This window comes from Gadus macrocephalus, chromosome 23 (assembly GCF_031168955.1).
Source record: "Gadus macrocephalus chromosome 23, ASM3116895v1".
NCBI classification, from domain to species: Eukaryota; Metazoa; Chordata; class Actinopteri; order Gadiformes; family Gadidae; genus Gadus; species Gadus macrocephalus.
Window position 1 is genome coordinate 3,328,658 of NC_082404.1, and position 21,300 is coordinate 3,349,957.

The 21,300-nt window shown below is 41.9% G+C and overlaps 1 protein-coding gene across 6 annotated transcripts; it reads right to left on the bottom strand.

Moving 5' to 3' along the window:
* Positions 1-4,169: 4,169 nt before the first annotated feature.
* Positions 4,170-20,905, bottom strand: LOC132452710 (very-long-chain enoyl-CoA reductase-like). Of its 6 annotated transcripts, XM_060045457.1 has the most exons (14): positions 20,555-20,847; positions 12,916-13,017; positions 12,076-12,126; positions 11,795-11,846; positions 11,203-11,247; positions 9,966-10,069; positions 9,360-9,475; positions 9,008-9,113; positions 7,454-7,526; positions 7,291-7,334; positions 5,786-5,843; positions 5,515-5,603; positions 5,285-5,330; positions 4,170-4,519 (listed from the first exon to the last, which is right to left on the bottom strand). In XM_060045457.1, exons 1-14 carry the CDS (start codon positions 20,576-20,578, stop codon positions 4,392-4,394), a joined length of 1,038 nt encoding a protein of 345 aa, XP_059901440.1. In that variant the 5' UTR covers positions 20,579-20,847; the 3' UTR covers positions 4,170-4,391. The 6 variants fall into 6 exon arrangements, with proteins under 6 accessions (XP_059901440.1, XP_059901439.1, XP_059901444.1 ...); XM_060045456.1 differs by having other exon boundaries at positions 4,382-4,519; positions 5,515-5,843; positions 20,555-20,904; XM_060045461.1 differs by lacking the exon at positions 5,786-5,843 and having other exon boundaries at positions 4,382-4,519; positions 20,555-20,896.
* Positions 20,906-21,300: the final 395 nt, after the last annotated feature.

The window sequence follows — 21,300 nt, forward strand, 5'->3', positions numbered from 1 at the left end:
CATTTAAGAATAACAACATAAAACGTCTTGAAGTCTTAACACATTTTTCTAAGATATTAACAATTGTCATTGTGTTAGAATTGCTATATACTAATAGGCCTACAGCCAAAAACTATTTGTAAAAATTCTAAGTATGAAACAGAGTAAAAATTATGTCCTGAGTAGTTATATTTAACGGTGTAAAATAATGAATTTAACATTAACCTACAGTAATATATACCACAGCTTCATCGCATCAGAAACGGTTGACCAAAATGCTATTCAAGGGATTAAACATAATACCCACTCTTACATGATACTGTTTCCAGTTTACCTCTTATTAACATTTGCCTCAATGGATAATCATTCAAATATAATCGTATCTGATTGTATTTAATGGTGCGGTGTGGCATCTAGCAGAACAGACTTTGAAGAAACAAAAAATAATATTCATAAGTAGGGGTGTGATGATACACTCAGCTCACGAGACGAGACGAGACACGATATTGGGTTCACGCAGGGGCGTAACCACGCATTCTTTGGGGGGGTCGTGTCCCCCCCAATGTTGAGAAAATACTAACCTGTCCCCCCCAATATACAGCAGGATAGAATGTAAAATATATGTTCTCTTTTTATGAACCCTGTCAATGGATCGGTCTCTTGTTATGTCTTATTTTTATTTTCAATTTATTTCCGTTTGTTAAGTGTGTGAATCCCCCCTCCTAATTGTACACTTGTGCGATTTAGTTTGAAACCACCTCGCGACTTTCTGCGTTGTCATGGTTACCCCACACTCTTTCTTCAGTGAGAGCCAAGAAAGTAAAGTTGAGTAATGGAGGATTTGAGGTTACCTAAAAAGCAGAAGAAACTGGACCAACAGCCAAGCATACGCAGTTTTTTTCAGACAGTAAGTAACTTGATACCGAGCTTTGAGTAAGCAAATAAAACGAGTAGCCTCGTAAAAGCAGAATATTAAATATAGCTCATGAAGGTCAGTCGCTGTTCTTTTGATAAAATGACATGGTTACGATGCAGGCAGCACAGAGAGAGAAGGAGAGAGACAGGCATGCTGAAAGCAGTGGCCAGACAGGGACATGCTCTGAACATGCAGGTGATCAGGTGAGTCATTTGAATGTAAGTAACGTTATTTAACGTGTTGGAGAGGAGGTAACGGACAATTTAAGGTTACTTAAAAAGCGGATAAAACTGGACCAGCAGCCGAGCGCACGTTTTTTTTTTCTCCAGACAATTAGTAGCTTGATACCGAGCTAAATGTGTGAGCAAATAAAACGAGCCTAATTAAAATATGAGTCGCTGTTTTTTCCTGATAAAATGACGTGTGGTCACAATGCAGGCGATAAGGTGAGAATTCTGAATGTGAGACTAGACAGCCTTACAACATTGTTTATAACCTGGGCCTACATGTCAGCAATACATAAAAGTAGCCTACTTCTAATACAAGCAGAATATATAGTAAATAATAAAAAATTGGACCCCCCCAATGTCTAAACCATGGTTACGCCCTTGGGTTCACGAGAACGAGACGAGACGAGATTTTAAGAAAACTATGACAAAATATATGACTGGACCAACAGACTTTTATTTAACCGAGTTGCACATGCATTTTGAAATGTTTTATTATAACTCTTTACATGCATGAAATTGAAACTAAAACTAAAATTTATAAAAGTTAAAGTAAAATAAATTAAACTAAATAATTCTCTTTTTTTCAAGTGCAAACAATATTATGTGCAAAACCAAATCAAAGTACCCAAAATGCTGCCAAACAAATGATTTCAAAGTGGCGGGGCATCTTCGACGGTAAGGGGCCGTGTCCACCAAAAGCCTAATACGGGTATTTTCCGACGTCATTCTGGCTGTCTTCGAAATCGTTCGCTACACACTCACTCACTATTCCCTGTGTTCATGATATAGTGCACTTATGCCGCGTTTCCACTGCAGGGTGCGGAACGGATCGGATCGCAAAGGTGCGGTAGGGAGGGGGCGGTATAGCCCAGCTCAGTTCCGAGGTCGCGTTTCCACTGCCGACAGTACCCTTCATAGACATCTTATAGGTAGACGGAGCATCGAATGCTACCGCCTACTGGCGCTGACGAGACGCGGGGCCGCCATCTTGGAGTGGTCATCCGCTCCACTCAGTGTAATCCGTTTGGCTGGAGCAATGAACTGTCAGCGCATTTAATTACTCATACCTCACTGAATACCACTGATTTTCATGCGTTTTTTTGTCATACGTGTAGCTATGATAAAGGCCACATGGTTTGGCGTGTTTTATTATTCAATACTAATTATACCAATAGTACGGTAATGTTAAATCGTGCATGTGAAAAGTAATCCCCCGATTCCTATTATGGATTGTCCGCCGATTTGAGCAGGAATACGCTGAACAACAGCCCGGCATCCTGTTTCTGCTGCTGTTGCTGCTCCCGGTTGACCACTCCAAGATGGAGGCCGTATTTCTCGCGTCCCAGCAGCCAATGCTCCGTCTACCTATAACGCCTCGTGCCCACTGCACCGTCAGTCAACGGACGTGGGAAGGCGTGGCTGACGGATGGGGGAGTAGTCTTTGCAGAGGCATCCGTCAGCCAATCAAATCGCTTCGCCGGGTTCTTCCCGCTTCTTCCTGCTTGTTGCGAGGCAAGATGACCCGCTTTCCCGCTTTCCAGTATCGTCAGAGCCCAGATTTTTAACGCGACGGGTAATATCATTGAGTTTAATCTCGCGAAATCTCGTGGCACGAGATCTCGTCACACCCCTATTCATAAGTATGCTTGATTAGTTTATGCTATCATGTAAATAAGAATTGTTGCACTTTCGTTAGCTTAAATTGTATTCAAAGGCATGCACCATATGGCACTTCCATTCTACAGTAGCCCAGAATGATAACACAGAGAAATTAGGGCTGTCAGTTAAACGCGTTATTAACGGCGTTAACGCAAACCAATTTTAACGACGTTAATTTTTTTATCGCGCGATTAACGCAAATTCATATTTGAAATATTATTATTATTATTTTTCTTCCTTTGGCTCAAAACAAAGAAGCAGTAGCCTGACTGCTATGTTCAAGGCAGTATGTTTGTATGTTCATCGTTTAATTGCACTACAGGCTTTTTTTTGTATCTTCCTGCTTTGATCAGTATATATGCCAATGTTATCAATAAACTTCAAACAAATAACTTCTCCATGTCGATAAGAGCATTAAAATGAGAACAATTAAGGGGACAAAGAAATCAAGGGATATTTAGCATAGAAAAAAGATTTGCGATTAATCTGAGTTAACTATGACATTAATGCGATTAATCACGATTAAATATTTTAATCGCTTGACAGCCCTAAAAGATTTGAGCTATTTAAGAGGAGGTCATGTTATCCCCATGGCTATCATCCATTTGTGATTATTTCTATAGTACAGGCGTTAAGTAAGAAGTAAACATTGGCTTGTGTTGAGAAACGCCAATAGCTTATTATTCAGGCCATGTCCTACAATATGTACAGTGACCATGGGGACTATGAAAAAGACACATGATTGTTATATTCACAGATTGTTATATTCACATTGCACCAAGGTCGACTTTGATGGCTCTAGCCATCAAAGTCGACCTTGATGCAATTAAAATGATTGTCACCTCTACAAACAACATGGTTTTTCCTCTTTGTATCGACCTGCTGGTTGCACAACAATCTACGGTTGTCAAGTTACCGTTAAGAAGTCTGTGAGGCATTACATCTTTCAAAGTGTTCTGAAGTTATAGAGCGCATCACAGACTTATTGACAGAAGGTTGGTCATACTTTACAAATGTTGATACTGTTACAAAGGCATGTCAACCCGAAGAGGAAAACCAAAGCTGTCAGTAGAGGACTCATATTTCATGAGTTGTTTTTTATGCGACTAAGACGTTCCAACGTCCTTAGTTGTGTGCGGCTAGTTTACCAGTAAAAGTCTATTCAGTCAAACGATCACGCACACAGCTTTTCTTTTATGATCCTGCCCCAACCAAACACCCTGTTTCTGCTTTGTGTTGTTTAGTAATTATGTTTGCATGTGTTTCATGTATTTACGTTCCCTAGGTTCTGCCACAATTTGTTGTTAATTGTGGGTTGTTTTCTGTCTGCTTGTATACATTAAGTAAAGCTTAATGTATCGCTGCTTGAGGTTCACCTCCCTTTGCAAGCTGTGACATTTTCTCCAGTGATGACCAGGAGGTTTGCATAGTTTGCATACAAACAGCATAAATAACATTTTATTAAACAAACTGGCAATAAACCTTGTATTAATTGTAAAAAAAAAAGAAAGGAAAACAAGTATAGTCAGTATATTCCAGAGGACTTATTCTCAGTGCCATGCTGACCTCTCCCAGAGTACAGCAATGACCAGGAGCTCCACAGGCCGTCAGAGCACCAGGGGGACGATGGCCATACGTAGGCCCGGGTAGGCCTTGAACTCTCGGGTGTACGCCCTGTGCTTCCCCCTGGCCCAGACGCTCATCTGGATGAAGCTCAGCAGTGTGTACAAGGCCACTGCAGGGAGCGCAGAATTCAAACATTAAACATTGAACAACACCCCTCAAGGCTTTGGTTTTGTTTAGCTGCTACCAAAACACCTCAGAGTGTTGAAGATGAGCTTCTAATTATACAAAGCCAAATAATAGAAAATAATCCATTCATTTTACCACTGGAACCATCTTTACTGCTTTTTTTCCACTAAAACCATGAATTTAATATAATAGGTATATATATATATATATATATATATATATATATATATATATATATATATATACCTATTATATTAAATTCATGGTTTATATATATATATATATATATATATATATATACCTATTATATTAAATTCATGGTTTTTATATATATATATATATATATATAACGGTATATTTTACTGCAGCATAATGCAAAAAGCTATTTTCACTGAATATGGTCAAAATATTGGTATGCAAAACAACAAAAAATAACTCAGTAAAATAGTATGATTCATGAATGTTCTATTACTAAAAAAAAATGTACAACAACAGTGTTGTTGAATCGAAAATTATAAATTGCCTGAAACATAAAAGGGTGATAAATGTGATTGTCGCATCATTTTTAAGTCCACCCAGCGCGATCTATCTCCCTCACAAGGGTGGTGCCTTGGTGTACAGGCGGACCCAGCCTGGGAGCTGTCCATACGATGGATGATGGCTCAGTGGTGACAGTGGGGTATACATGGAGGTATGGTATTGCTGCTAACATTACCATGGCGAGGCACACAGTGGGAGGCATTCTTACCTGGGAGACACTGGGTCATGATGGAGAAACCAAGCCAAGCGCCCACCTGGGTGTTTAAAAGCACAGATAGAGACCAGTCGTTATTATAAAGCATACCACCTCAGGAGGATGTTCATGAGGAACACAACTACTTTGAGGTGAGGATGTCACAACAACCATCATTGATTGTCCCTGGCCCCCAAATGATTGTGATTGCTACTACATTGCTGATGAGATGTCTCTGCTGTCACCTCGTAGGTGTAGTTTGGACATGAAACGAAGAAGAACAACCAAGTGAAGGGGTTTCTGGTCGGAGTGGGGAAGTTCCTGACCTTGGTTCCTGGGAAGCGGAAACATAGAGACGTAGATGAACAAACAGATCACTTTGACATATATAATAATATTTAATGATCCATTCAAAGGCTAATTTATTATCCCAGGGAGTGTTGATTATGTATTTATAACTATTCAATTTCCTGTATGTAGACTGGAGCAGCACTAAAGTGTATATCGGTCCCATACCTTCTCCTTTGAGGCTGTTCAGCGTCAAGTGAATGGAGAAGTTTCCCACCTCACACAGCTGTGGCAGAAACAATCGACTGAGGCACACACACCTCAACACAACACTTAGCGGACATACCGTCTACAGATGATATATTATGAGGAATACCAGGACCCACAGTCCAGGTAACTCCAAAAGGAAATCTATTGGTTTTCCTGCGTCGGGCGCATTTCCTGTTAAATAGTTTATGCTAGAGATGTGACACTTGGCAGACCATTACTGTGCATCCGAAATATTTTCCGCCATTATGGATTTCCAGAAATTGTTTTAAGGGAAACTCCTCCTTGTCGAATATCTGATCAACACCAAACCTCGGGGAAGCGACAACATACCATGCCTCACTAAGACATTTTTTGTGATCGCTTGAGGAAATTATGTGGCCACTATTGACCAGTGAAATGTCAAGTAGTTGTTGCCTTACTGTCAAATATCATGATCAAACCTACAGGTTTGGTACAGTATGAAGGATCCCCCGAGGCACACTCTTTATTAGCCATACCCAAATCAGCCATAAGGGGGCGCTGTGAATGCATATACAGGCTATTCATATCTGCATAATCTTCATAAGCATCATCTCCAAACTTGACACATATTTTTAAGGACGCCAGTGACCAAGATCTCCAATGTAGAGATTAATCTCAATTGTGTGGTTTGTGTTTGTATCCACAGGATTTTTTACTTTTTGTTTTATTTTTTCTTTGTTTGTTTTCATGCCTTGGAAAAAAGGGGCAAGTAACGCTCTTCCTGGATTAGAAGTAAATAGGCTGTTTCTGAATTAAACTTATTTAACATGGGGAATACCAGTGCAAAATTGTGAGCTTTGCAAAACGTTGTTGCGGTTTGTTATGTGATTGTGTTGCTACTTGGATACAACATGCATAGCTTGATTTCAAGCTTCCGTACTTGGGTCCCTATATCTTCCACCTTGAGGTAAAGAGCACCAAATGTTCTTCTGAATTAACTCAAAAACTTGAAAAACAAACCTTTGAATTTGTAACATTGAAATATTATACCAAAAAAAGGTTATCCAAATGTATTTTTTTTAAATTCCAATTAAGTTTCACCATTTAAAGAACACGATATTAAAAAGGAAATTACCATTTTCTTTAATCCAGATACAAAAATGCATGTTGCAGATACCAAAAATATGATATTAATTCAAGAAAATTTTTATCTGATTACTTTGTTTTCGAATAACAATATTCCAATGTTAGGAATTCAAAGGTGTTTTCATTTTCTTATACGTCCAACGGCTTTCTAAAACATTCGAAACATTATTGCAATGATTTGCTTCCATCAGTTGTTATATTAGCCGGCTTGCAATTACTGTTTTTTTGCATTATCCTACCATCTTGAAAATAATATATGCTCCTAAATCCTAACGACATAATTCACAATGATCATTATGTCATGTTGAGTTGTGATAAGTTGCTTACAATTCTTAGAAGTATTGATAGATACGTACCACAAAAAGAGCACATGCAGAATTGATCTGTAGATCTCCATAATCTGCATAAAGAGATGGGAATATTCTGTATCAGAAAGCAAGTAAAAAGTTATGATCATCTTAATGACATCTTGTGTTTATGTATAAGAAAGACTTTGGTGTGTTTGTATTACTAACTTACATGGGGGTGTGTAGAGTGGATGGTTAATGTAGTAGGCCAACCAAGCCGAGAATCCCCAATAATATACACAATTCTAAGGAACAAATACAAAAAAGAGACATTTTAGTTAATGCTTAAATAAAGAAATAACTGTTTTTTTACCATACATTTTTTGGTAAGATTTTATACTAAGGGTAAATAAATAAACCATTAATTAACATTAGTTAATATATGTTAATTAATTAACATCAGCCGAAATTATTTTTACATGGCATTAGCATCTGGGTTAAGCCTGGGCTAGCATCTGGGAGACCCCCCTGTTCACTTGACTCCACATTCTGTTTTGCTGCAGGGATCAGTCTGGACCTAAAGCCGCCCACATTCATCTCAGTGTGTGGGAGTAGCTGTCTTGACAGACTAATTCTGCCAGCCTTCATGGTGCGCTATTCAGTGGATACGGCTCAAATGTCATTTCCGCAAAGAAACTCTGCTAGTAAATAATCTTCTTGTTTTATTGTAGTTATTGACTCAATAGTGCCATAACTTGCTTTGAGAGACACCACTACAGTTTGGCCAGCGGTAGCCTGTGTCATCAACTACAACACAGTCCCTGATTGGCCTGATTACATTGTCATTACAGATAATGGGTGTGGGCAGCTCTAAAAAATAAACACATAAATAGCTCTAAAATGTCCTCGGCCATGTGCTGCAAGGTATGTTTGGTCAGTTACTGACCAAACCAAGGTTCGGTCAGTAACTGACCAAACTTTACACCTCGCTCTGCCATTTCTGGTAACCAGTTTCCACTTTTTCCAATTAGGAGAGAGAACTCCACAAAGGGGCAGTCCTCTGTGCGTGTTCACTGGCAGGCAGAAGCATTTCAGTGTTGGTCAAATATTCCACATTCCAGCACTCCCAGGAAAGGCTTAAAAAACCAACACACCAACTAACATCAATAAAAAATAAAAAAACAGCAGACAGTGGAAAGAAGAAGAGAGGAGAGAGGAAAAAGAAACAGGAGTCATACAAGACCATCATGTTTTGACTAGAGGAAGAGAGGGGGAGAGAGAAAGAGAGAATGCAGGGGAGAGGGGGGGGGGGAGCGAGGGGAGGAGAGGGGGAGAGAGTTGAAGAGAGAGTGGGAGAGAGAGAGGGTAGGGGAGAAGGGGAGAGTGAGGGGAAGAGAGGGGGAGAGAGTGGGTAGGGGAGAGAGAGAGGGGGAGAGAGAGGGTATGGGAGAGGGGAAGAGAGAGGGGGAGAGAGAGGGGAAGAGAGGGGAAGATAGAGCGGGAGAGAGAGAGGGGGAGCGAGAGAGAGGGGAGTGGTTACTGCAAGATCTATCTAGCCAAAGTGACCACATTGCTCACAGCACCTTTAACTGTTATTCAACTGTTAGCTTATGTTTATTAGTGCATTGACTAATATTAATTCATGGTTTATCAATGTTCCCTTATTGTAAAGTGTAACGACTGATTTTACACTGCATAAAGAAGGATGAACAATAACTATCTAACCATTAATGTAAGCCTAAGTATAGAATCCATTGTTCCATTGGAGATGAAGTGAACGGCTCACCCTGATGATAGTCCTCAGTGGCATGGTCCCGTGGGAGAACCGGTGCACAAAGATAGTCTCCACCAACCTCTTCATGTAGTGACCCGTGTGACACGCACACGCCAGTCTGATCAGGGGAGAGGAGAGGGAGACAGAGATGCATGCTGGCTGTTTGCTTAGCTGTAGGATTTGTCACGGCCTTGTCGTTAATGTCAAGAAGATTTGAATTGCTCCAAGCCTTTTTAATCTTCCGTCTGTATGACTATCGCTCTCTCTCCATTCATCCCCCTGTATCACTACTCTCTCCCTTTACGTCACCTTTTACGGTTTCTGAGACCAAACAAGTATCAGATGCGTCTTTTCAGGGCCTTACGTGGTGACGGTCAGCGGGCTGGAGGTGAAGGCGTATCTGTGGGGGTAGATGAAGGGCAGGCGGAAGTAGAACATCAGGTAGGTGAAGAGAGGGCCCATGTACTCTGCCAGAAACACCTGAGAGAAGAGAGTCACATACATGACAAGACCAATGAAACACCAGAGAGAAGAGAGACACACATGACAAGAACAAAGATGCCTATGGGCAGTTTTCTTTTTATATGATAACAAAAAATGAAAAAATGTACTACCTTTCAGAAAGAAATCATAAGCAATATGCAAAATCTGTGAAATAAAGCTTTAAACTTAATATCAGCAGAATATCTTTGGTTTCTTTAAACCTTTCATAAAATTCCTAAGATGCCAGATACATTTCAGAATGTTTAAAGCAACAGTTTTCCATGATCAAAAGCGGCCACAGTAAATTAGTTTTCTTTAGTTGGGCAACACCCAAGTCCATCAGCTAAATCTCCAAAGGCCGTCTGTGTTCTGGAAGTACTTTGTAAAGACAGATGGAGCGACCTTCTCTACAAAATGTCCACGTTTCTCCGTTTAGAGAGAGTAACGGAGGGCTCTGTGAAGGCTCCTGAGAGCGGGGTCTTTCTACCATGGTCCAGCCCAGCTGGGGGCCCAGGTCTCTGAAGTACATGGTGGCGGTGGTCCCCACGGGGAGGCTCTGCAGCACCTCCTCGTCCCTCAGGGCCTTTGCCTCTGGAGCACAACACGGAAGACACCCAAACAATACATTGGAAGCAAAGCTATTCAAATTGATTAGACTCGAATTTAAAATAATGTTCATTGATATAATCGATCGAGATTCACCCTAAGAAGGGTTTTATTAGTAGCAAGATGGACACACTGATTCAAACATCTGTTTGATTTAAACTAAATCATTTTTGGATGCATTTTTTGCTATTTGAAGATTATCCCTTAATTTACTAGAATTAAATAGAATTATGCGCATCTGCACTGTGTGTGTGTGGATAGGTATATATATATATATATATATGTTTATATATATATATGTGTGTGTGTTTGTGTGTGTGTGTGTGTGTGTGAGCGTGTGTGTATGTGTGTGTGCGTGTGTGTGTGTGTGTGTGAGAGAGCTTGTGTGTGTGTGTGTTTGTGTGTTTGTGTGTTTGTGTGTTTGTGTGTGTGTGTGTGTGTGTGTGTGTGTGAGTGTGTTGAAATTAACTTTGTGATGAAGGTCTGGGTGACCCAGTGCTCCTAACCTGTTTTATAGATAATATGGTGCACTAATAGAAAGCCTATTTTAGATCCGGCTCAGGAGGGGGGGGGGGGGGGCTGGCCCAAATAGCATCTATTACCAGAGCGCTTTCCTCCATCCCTCTGCTTCTCGCAAAGAAGACGAGCCGAAAGCTCATAATCGGAGCTCTGACGGCCTCATGCCACTCACTGCTGGCTCTTTCTTTCTTTACTTCAATAGACGTGTTTTCAATCCTTATGTTATGAGTGCAGAGTAACTGCTAGAATCTATTGACCTGGTCAGGGTATAGCATGGAAGAAAGCGGGTTCTTATGCCGTCTTACTGTGGCGTGGCAGTGTGAGTTGGGCCAACTTTTAATGGGGAGAGAAAAAGCGTTAATGATGCCAAGCATCAACTTTCTTTTGGTACGAGTTCGAGAAGTACGAGAAAATGCGTCTAACAATAAGGAAAGAGATCTATTCTCCATACAGCATATCAGCTCATTAGTTGATTTGTGGTGTTTTGCCACCTGAGGAGGCCTATGGTGTAAAAGCGCAATGTTTCAGTTAAAGGATAATTGGTTTGAAACAGCAGAAGCCATTTGATAGATTAGCTCAACAGCACTAATATGTCTTACTGGGGTCCAGCTTCAGGGCCTGACGGGCTGGATACCACTGGGGATCTGCAACGCACACACACACACACACACACACACACACACACACACACACACACACACACACACACACACACACACACACACACACACACACACACACACACACACACACACACACACACACACACACACACACACACACACAGTAGAGTAAGCGGGCTGGGGGTGCTTGCCAGTTTGGCTTCAGGACAGATAACAATTAATTATAATGGTGTATTCGCTACTTGGGCGGAGCCAGATTGCCCCAGCCCCTTTGGCAAACACTTGTGAACCTTTTTTGATTGGACATGCTGATTGTTGACGGCTCTGCAAAATTCAAACATTCAAACAAGGAATTACACTTTTATCAGATCCTCTGGGGGACGCTAGGCCCTATAGATGTACTGGTCAGGAGCAGCATCTAGAAGCCTTTAGAGTTAGCTATCTGCCATTTACAAATGTAAGGAATTTATATTCATTCAATATAGTGCAAAGCTATGTTGAGATAAGCAAGTATGTGAAGTGAAGAGGAGCTAGCAACCAAGGCGACCAGTGTGCTGTTAATACTTACAGGATTTGTGAACAAGACTCTTGATGTCTGCTATTGTGGAGTAGGGCTCCACCTTTGAGAAACATAACATGCACGCTTGTTACGTCCATCCACCCTGAGCGGGGAAGGGGGAAGACGGACAGGTTCAATAACCTTGTTATGTAGCGTTTGCTTAATGAGCTACACTGTGGGGGAGTCTATACCAATACCAGGAGAAAAAGAGTAATCCTTTCTAGTTAGTTGACTGTTTGGCATTGATGAATGAGTGAATCAAGAGGAGTTGAGTTCAGGTGCAGACGTACCTTATCTAGGAAACAAATCTGCTTTCTTGTCTTTGCATCAAGGACCTCAACCTATCATTAGAGAAAGAAAAGATAATCAACCAACAACGTATTGTTTAAAGAGTCTTATGGCTTTATGGATTGTCCTGTATTTCTATTTATTTCACTCCAAAATTGAAAGCGCCCCCTGCAACAAGTGTTGCAGGGGGCGCTTCTCCGTGCACTCTGTGACGTTGTCAAAGATGAGTTGGTGTCCCTGGAGGATCCTCCAAACCTCCACCAGCTGATTGCCCCCCCCCCATCCGGGTAGACAACCGGCTGTGCGAGCATCGCAGTGAACCCCCCCGACCACCCCCGTTGTCCGAAACGAGCTGCGTCGCCAGTAGCCCGAGGGGTCCTGAAGAGTCTTGCCCTCAACCCCTTGGCTTCTCGTCCGTCGCTCGATGCCGTCTTCCTGTAGCGAGACCAGACACTCCCCCTCAAACTTATTTTGGATTCCAGAGCGGAGGAGAACTTTATCGAACAGGAGGTGCATGACTAAAGGCTAAAGCCCTTAACGGTAATCTGCCCGCTCGTGTGGAGGGCAGGACCGGCACCTTGACCTTCCAACCAGGCTCCCGTAAAATGCAGCCGGATGCCATGTGCCACTCATACTCTGAAGAGGAACCCTGCAAGAACCTGAGCCCATTCTGCTGGCATCGTGTCTCATCGCCACCCTCACTTGGGAGATTGAGTCAGCAGTGCTCCAGGCGCAGGAGCAACAGCCTGACCCAGGTACCAGTCCTCTCAACCGGTTATTTGTCCCTGACTCTGCGTCCCTGACTCTAGAGTGCTTATGTGGGCTCACGCTACCAGACTCACCTGCCAACCAGGCATAACCCGCACCCTGGATTTCCTCCGACAACGGTTCTGGAGGGCCATCATGGACAAGGCCACCCGCTCGCTCCTCGCTGCATGTTCCACCTGTGGACAGAACAAGTCCTCAACCAGACCCAGTTTGGCTTGCTCCGCCCCTTAAACGTACCTAAACTTTCCTCTGCTAGGGGCAGCTGACCTTCTGTTGCTCCACGTGTTCCGGCCACATGGCATTCCTACAGCCATCGTCTCTGACCGTGGACTTCAGTTCATATCACAGGTATGGCACCGGTAGCTACTGCTCTCTTCTGGTTCCCACCAACAGATGAATGGACAATCAGGGCGGGCTATCCATGGGATGGAGGCCGCGCTGCGTTGCGTTACCAATGCCAATTCATCCTCGCTGAGTTCCCAACTCCCCTTGGTCAGGTATGCAGATAATTCCCTCACCAACTGGGTTTTCTCCCTTCATGTGCTCATTGGGGAATCAGCTCAGCTGTTTCACTCCATTCTGGCTCCCATGCGCCAGTTCACATACCTGGAGACTTCATGCTCTGCCCTGCTCTGTGTCTCTACCAACTCCGAGCCCCACCAATCATTGAGCTGTTATGGTCCGTCCACTACTAGATGTGCATTGTTGCGGCAAGGGACTCCAGTACTTTGTGGACTGGGATGGCTAAAGGCCACAGGAGCGATCTTTGATCCCCCGGAGTCTAACCCTGGATGCTTCACTCATCTGGGACTTTAATAAGGAACCAATTCCGCTCAATTCAGTCGGGCGTCCGTAGCGGGAGGGGTAATGTCAAAGCGTCCACTTCGGCCACCTAATTGGGAGCATTGTCTTTCCATCCGTCTCCCTCGGTCTACAAACCTGCCAGCAATCGCCTTCATAAGCACAAAGTATATCAACCCTGGATCTCAAGACAAAAATCGTCCTTCCTCGTGTTAAGGTCGCTAAACATTTTTTCTGTTGCTTTTACTAACTGTCTTCTCCCTGTGTTCAGTCTGACTACCTGCCGGTTTCAGAACCCTCGCCTGTCTGATTACCTGCCTGTTGCTGAACCCTCGCCTGTCTGACTACCCGCCTGCTGCAGAACCCTTCTCTGTCTGACTCCTTGTTGCCCCTTTATTTACACTGTATCTCTGTGTTGAGAATTTGGGCTCGCTCTATATTCCCTAACACAGATTGTATTCTATAATTAAGGAAATTATCCCTTGGTCCTTGGAATTAATACTTGGTTCTTGGCTTAGAATCAATTAAGATACTCAATTCTGTAATTTATAACCAAAATTATCCTTAGCACGGCGCTATAATAGGTAATTAGGAGAATGGAAAATGCCTTGCTTAGATGCCCCTGGTACAGATCAGGGGCCGTATTCACAAAGGATTTTAGGGCTAAAAGTAGGTCCTAACTGGCGAATTTAGGAGTAACTCCTAAAAATAATGGGCGTGTCACTCTTAAATTTAGGACTCCTAACTTTTTTCACTAAGAGCAATTCACAAAGTATTTTAGGCCTAAAAGTAGCACCTAAGTCTAGGAGAGCTTAAAAGTCCTCAAGAGGACTCCTAACTCAGTAAGACCTATTCACAAAGAATCGTAAATGCCTGCGAGACGAAATGTTAGGGTATTAAACTTGTTGTGGAGTTAATCGCAATGCAATAACATCCCTGACTAACAGGAATAATCAGATTAGTCCCGAAATAAAATGTTTGGCCACACTACGTTATTTAGCAACAGGGGAAATGCAACTTTGCAATGCCGACGATTTAAAAATATCGCAACCATCAGTCAGCCGTGCCATAAACTTTCCTTTGGACATTCAACAATTACACAGGATCAAAGCCAACTTCATGGCAATTGCAGGTATGCCCGGTGTGGTCGGTGCTATTGACGGGACGCACATAAAAATGATTGCGCCATCAAAAGACGAGGACGTGTTCGTCAATAGGACGAAAGTGCATTCCATCAACACGCAGGTTGTTTTTGATGCAAATTTTAACCTACTGGATGTTGTTGCAAAGTGGCCTGGATCTTCAGCTACCCATGATTCGCGCATTTTAATGGAGAGCGGTCTGAGGCAGCTTTTTGAGATGTACCAGTTGGGTGTCACTTGCTGGGAGACAGTGACTATCCATGCAAGACGTGGCTCTAGACACCCTACCTCAATCCACAACCGGGAGCACAGTTAAAGTATAACATGTAAGTGATTACGCATATTACGCTTAGTCCTACGTGTAAAACACATCGTATTGGCTCTTTGACGCCTTTTATTTGTTGAATCCATATTTATTATTGTTTACTGATTTCTTCCATATATGCTAGAGCACACAAACATACACGAAATGTTGTGGAGAGAGGAATTGGGCAGATGAAACGTCGGTTCATGTCCTCCACGGCGAAATACGCCTCACCCCAGAGAGGGCAAGCACAGTCATTACTGTATGTGCCATTCTACACAACCTCTGCAAGCGGAGGAACATTCCACAGCCAGACGATGGTGATGATGATGATGATGATGATGATGATGATGATGGCGATCAACATGACAATGAATTTGGCCGTGTGGAACCGAGTGGACCGGCATTTAGGGATCACTTTGAAAACACATTTTAGGTAAACACCTTGGCACAAATCAGTCAACACTTGTGTAGTTCATAACAATTATTTTCTTTTAAATTGTACGTATTTTTATTGTTTGCTTTCTCTCTCTTGAACGTACAGGCTACAACGTCATTATCGTGGTCTGCACAAAATTGTCATCATGCGTGTATTCTGCTAACTGCACTATAACTACTTAATAGGAATTCATTTCTAGCCTAGGCTATTTCCTTGTTTTTCGGTGATTCAGTGGGCTCGTCTGAACAACCAATCACCGAACTGACTGCTTCTAAACTCGTGCATGAGAATTGACGTAATCCATAGCAACGGCGCGTCACTCTTAGTTCACTCTTTGTGATTTATCCTTAGTAAGAGTAGGTCTCAGCGGCTTTGTGAATAACTTTTAAGAAAAAACTCCTACGTAAAATGTTTTAGCGCGAGTTAGGAGCACTCCTAGCGGTAAGATAAAATGCTTTGTGAATACGGCCCCAGGTCTTCAAATCTTTTTTCCAAATATAGGTCGTCTTACAATGGGGTTTGTGTTTATATTCTGACCAATACGGTACAGCGGGCGCTCACATGACGTTAAGCATTTCCTGGTGCATAATGTGACGCTTCAGAACCTAAAATCCCGTTTCTCCCCGTTGACACGACAACACGTAACCGGCGTTTTCAGAAATCTCCACTTTGGCCGGAGTTTTTAGAAATGATCGTTTTCTGTGATAAGACGGCCTCGGACAGGGGGTGTTGCAGCACCCCCAGCACCCCTACTTCCCGCGGTACTGGGTGCAACTTACAGCTGAATGTAGTGCCATGTTGTTAAACGAAAACCTACGCTAGCCTGGCTCGCTCTCGCGCATCTCTGTTCGCGCTCGTGCATGATTGCGCGTCCAGGTACTTGGAATGGGTGGAGTCAGATTCAGCGTTGAAGGAGAGGGGGTAGGACCATTTGAGTTGTGTATTTTCAAAATCTGCTGGCGTTTCGCAAATCGCATACCCAACCTTTAATGTTTACCTGTTATATACCATGTTTAGTTATATGTGCAATTTCTGTTGCCACTTGGCAATTAACAGTGCCGTGCCCTTTAAAGTAATTTCTTTCTGGGAAAGGATGGCCAACACAATTTTGTGTGGGCCTACGCTACTGCTAGATATGTTGAAAAATCTTCTCATCGATAAACGGGACACATTGAAGACAGCAATTTTACTTGGCTTATTTTTGACTACTAAAAAATATCTTGAATACAAAGGCAGTGATGTTGTAAGAGTAAGCGTTGGTATTATTCAAGATCTTATACACCACCAGAATTTTTACATCGATTTAAATCCATACACCTCTACAATGAGTCGTAGTTGTGTCGTAGTTGAGTCATTTTTCTTTGGCCTTCCAAACTGCTCCTCAGGCCACGAGTGGGGCGCCTCCCTCGCAGGAGGGAAGAGGAGAGCTTCACGGGCTTGTCTCGTACCTTTGGCTTGTTGTTCCTCTACTAGGGCTTGTCCCAATACATATCTTCAAGCTCCAGATAATCATTAGGTTCTCTGAACAAACATTTGTATGTTTGGAGAAAAAAAAAAGTGTATTCATATCTTTCCCTGCCTGAATTGAAGCCGTCAGAGGCCCTTGCTGCAGAATCGCGGTTTGATAAACTGTTTCCTACTCCCTCAATTTTGAATGTGATTTTAATAACACAAAAAGCAAAGCATTTTTGATACTTTTTTATTACCATCGTATACGAGGTGTTATACTGTGAGTGAGGAGCTTAACCTCTTTTGGGCACGGCCATCAACCTCAACCACCGGCAACACATATCCACACTAACTGTGGTGTTATTCGATTAGTGTCCAAGAAACTAAAAGCGTGCTGTCCCCTTCCACCGACTAGTTTTACAATTACACACAATGGCTTCAAAACGTTCCATCTGAAGTATATTCACCAGAGGCAGAAAACTATTGTCGGAGCTATAATGTTTATTTTATGTTTTCTATTTCGTATTTTGTATTTTGTATTTTCTATAATGTTTTTTTTATGTTTTGTATTTCGTATTTTGTATATATTTTTTAAGACAGTCCAACTTGTTGGGGAAATACAAGTCTGAACTGGCAACTTATGTTGAATTACTTGGTTGGCTTTAGATTGAATTGCCAACTTTAAATGTTCAGTTTTGGGTTAATTGATGCTTAATAATAATTTCCACAGAAAAATAACTTTTGGTTTGCTCTGAATTGATAGCACATGTAATTTGAATGTGCACTTTAACCATCAAACATTGATCACTTGGCATGAAATATGATGTTTTGACTATGACTGGTGATCATCCCACCACTACAACCTATTGAGAACTGACTCCCTTTGAAATAGTTGAGGTCATTGGACTCACAACCACACGGATCAGAAGCGAGTAAGCCTTTATCACACACACACACACACACACACACACACACACACACACACACACACACACACACACACACACGCGCGCGCGCGCGCGCGCACACACACACACACACACACACACACACACACACACACACACACACACACCAACCCAAGTACAATCAGCCCTAAGAGCACTGTACTGTGTGGCTCAGCAGAGCTGTCCTGCTGGCTGGGATTGGGGGCCTGAGCTGGACAGTCTTCTAACTAGCTAATGGACACCAGACAGATTTGTGCTCAGCACATTGTTGAAAGGGAAAGAGAGGAACAGAGAGAGGTTTTTTTTATTTCAGTGTGAAACTCATGTTGAAATGAGTTAACATTTCTGAAGAACATTTCCATAATTAAAGTTAGTGTAGGCATTTATTTTAGAAATGTTTTGGGGTCCTATTTGTAGTGAACACAAAAACGATTTGAGAAAAGTTTGTTTCAATTAACTTGCCTCAAAACAGGCCAAACAAACTAAAGTATTCAGACCTTGTGTTTAATCTTGCTGTATTCTTTCTTTATTTCATGGGATGAAAGAAGGCCAAGCACAGAGCTGGGAACATTTAATATGCATCTGGAGGGGCTGTGATGCTGGTCCAACATGATTGTAAGGGAGAAGACTACTACTAACAATGTAGTTTGCCATTTGTTGGTAATAGGTCATTTTGAAAATTAATCACATGACACAAAAGACATCACTCCATCTTCCCTGAAACGTCCAGATTTTGGGTAAAAAAATAATAGAATTGGAACCAAGTAATTAAATAATATCTACAATTTAAATTACCTCAAAATTCTGCCCAAACATCCAGATTATTGCTCAGTAGATCATACATACCCTGTAATAATAGAATAGCTACCCTAACCCCACAAACAAAACCTATTCTGCAATAATAGGAAAGGTACCCTAATCCACAAACAAAACCTAAAACCAGACCCTAATAGATAGCCCTCACCCTTATCCCAATCCCTAGCAAAAAACACCTAATAAGCAACCCTAACCCTACTAAATAATGTAGAAAATTTATGTCTTAGTTAAAATGAACACCTTTAGATAACCTGAACACCATTAGAAAACCTAGACTATGAGTACCTGTTTACAACTGCATAAGCTAATCTTGAATTTATTCATTTTAAGAACCCCAACAAGGGTTAATAAATGCACTCTTATTCTAATGTGAAACCGTGTAAAGTATTACAAATCTGAACCAATCTGCACATCTCAAAGACACACCAAAACAGTATTGCTGTAAATGAGATCTCAAGAGAACCAATTGATGAAAAGAGAATCAATAAGTCCATCTATAAATTACAGGCTTTTAATGCGCTGCCTTTTAACGAGCTGCCGATAGGGCGGTCTGCCCGATACATACCAAAACCCCTGGCCCCCTGCAACACACTGTAAAGTCAGCTGATGAGGTAGTATGCAGAGGGTCTAGTGACTAGACAGTCCAGCAGGTGCTTGTGAATAAGGTCTGGGTCTATTGTTTATATTAATCTATATACTTATATATTCAACACATATTGTACCGCGTCACAAGACAGATGAGCTAAAACCAAAAGGAGAATATCCCAATCAGAAATGTTAAATAATCACAGCAGTCAAGTGAGTAACATTTGGCTGCAAGGTTCGGTCTCACAAGCAGCTAAGCATCATAGATGAACCTGAGGCCACTGGCCTGCAGCCATTATCACATTACCGCACTTGTTTACAAGAATACGTATTGGCTCCATGAAAGCACTAGCAGCCAGGGAAGAATGCTGGTGTTGAAGCAACAATGTTTATAATGCATTCATACTTTTCTCATAATTTACACATCAGAAAGTTGTGGAACAAATTTTAGAACGTGCTTTGTGGCTGTAATGAAGCTTCTTGTCGTCTGTGTTGTCTGCCCCGAATAAGTAAAACTGACAATTTAAAGAACTTGATGAAAACTGTCGCATTGACATCATCTATTTAATTACATTTTCAAGTTGTTTCATAAGATCACAAGTTAGGCTTTTTTCTAAACGAAAATATAATGATTTCCCCAGTCGACAGGTGACAACAGTCAAATCACCTATAGTTTCTTTCTGGCTTCAAAAAGCACTCATAAAGCAATGTTTGCTTGAGTGGCACAAGTTGCACAACACCATCATGACTGAAATAAAAAAAAAATGCTGGAATATTTCACTAAGGGAAACACAGTATATGGCAATGGGGCTTCAGCATCAAACATATACTGGTATTAACAACATCAGTTTCAGGACCTCATTTCAAATAGGCTACTACAGATTCTGAACCTTGCACACAACATTGAGACATTAAAGCTATGCTGGATAGAGACGTTGTAGTTTGATTACTTGTTTTCTTGATTGTATTCTAGTATTGTGATTGTGTAAATCCGGTCTTATAATAGGGTAGTATTGTGTGTGAATACTAGTTCTGTATTTGTTTCATTCATTGAATGAAAAAGTAGCCTACTATGGTTGTTATAACATTCAAAAAACATTCATAACAATGTCTAATCATGTACATATTGTTGGATTCATATATCACAATGTAGCGTTCCATGTCCAATTGCCTGTGTTGGGATAAGATCGGCACATGTTGATAGAGTACGTTAAGTCCGGCTGGACCTACCTCGAAGAAGGTGGCTCTGCTCATGTCGACAGTCCTAAGGGCTCTGAGAAGTGCTCCTATGTACACTTTGCACTATCATTCCTTGCCCACGTACCACTCAAAGAAACAACATGCGCACGTGCACACCCCCAGACACACTAAAACACAGACGCCAACATGCCCAGTGGTCGCTGGACTGGCCCACTTCTTACACTCTTTTGTGCTCTGCTATCCTTACTATGTCATGTTCCTCTACTCCTCTCTCTCTCTCCCTCTCTCTCTCTCTCTCTCTCTCTCTCTCTCTCTCTGCCTCTGCCTCTGTCTCTCTCTCTCCTCTCTCTCTCTCTCTCTCTCTCTCTCTCTCTCTCTCTCTCTCTCTCTCTCTCTGTCTCTCTCTCTCTCTCTCTCTCTCTCTCTCTCATACTGTCTCTATACTGCAGAGCAACAGAGAGAGAGAGAGAGAGAGAGAGAGAGAGAGAGAGAGAGAGAGAGAGAGAGAGAGAGAGAGAGAAAACTGCTTTGTGTGTGTGTGTAGAGTTGCTTACATGTACACTTAAAAGGATCGTTGCTACTGAGTGTAGGCATCTTAACGGAAAGGCTATACAGATCATACCAAATTTTTTAATGTGTCATCATGACAAACACCCTCTGATGAATACAACATATATGAACAATCCATCCAGGCTGCTAAATCGAAAAACATCAACTGTGACCTATTGCAAAATCAAATTGATTGCTTTATACTTTCAGAGGTAACGTGAACATGT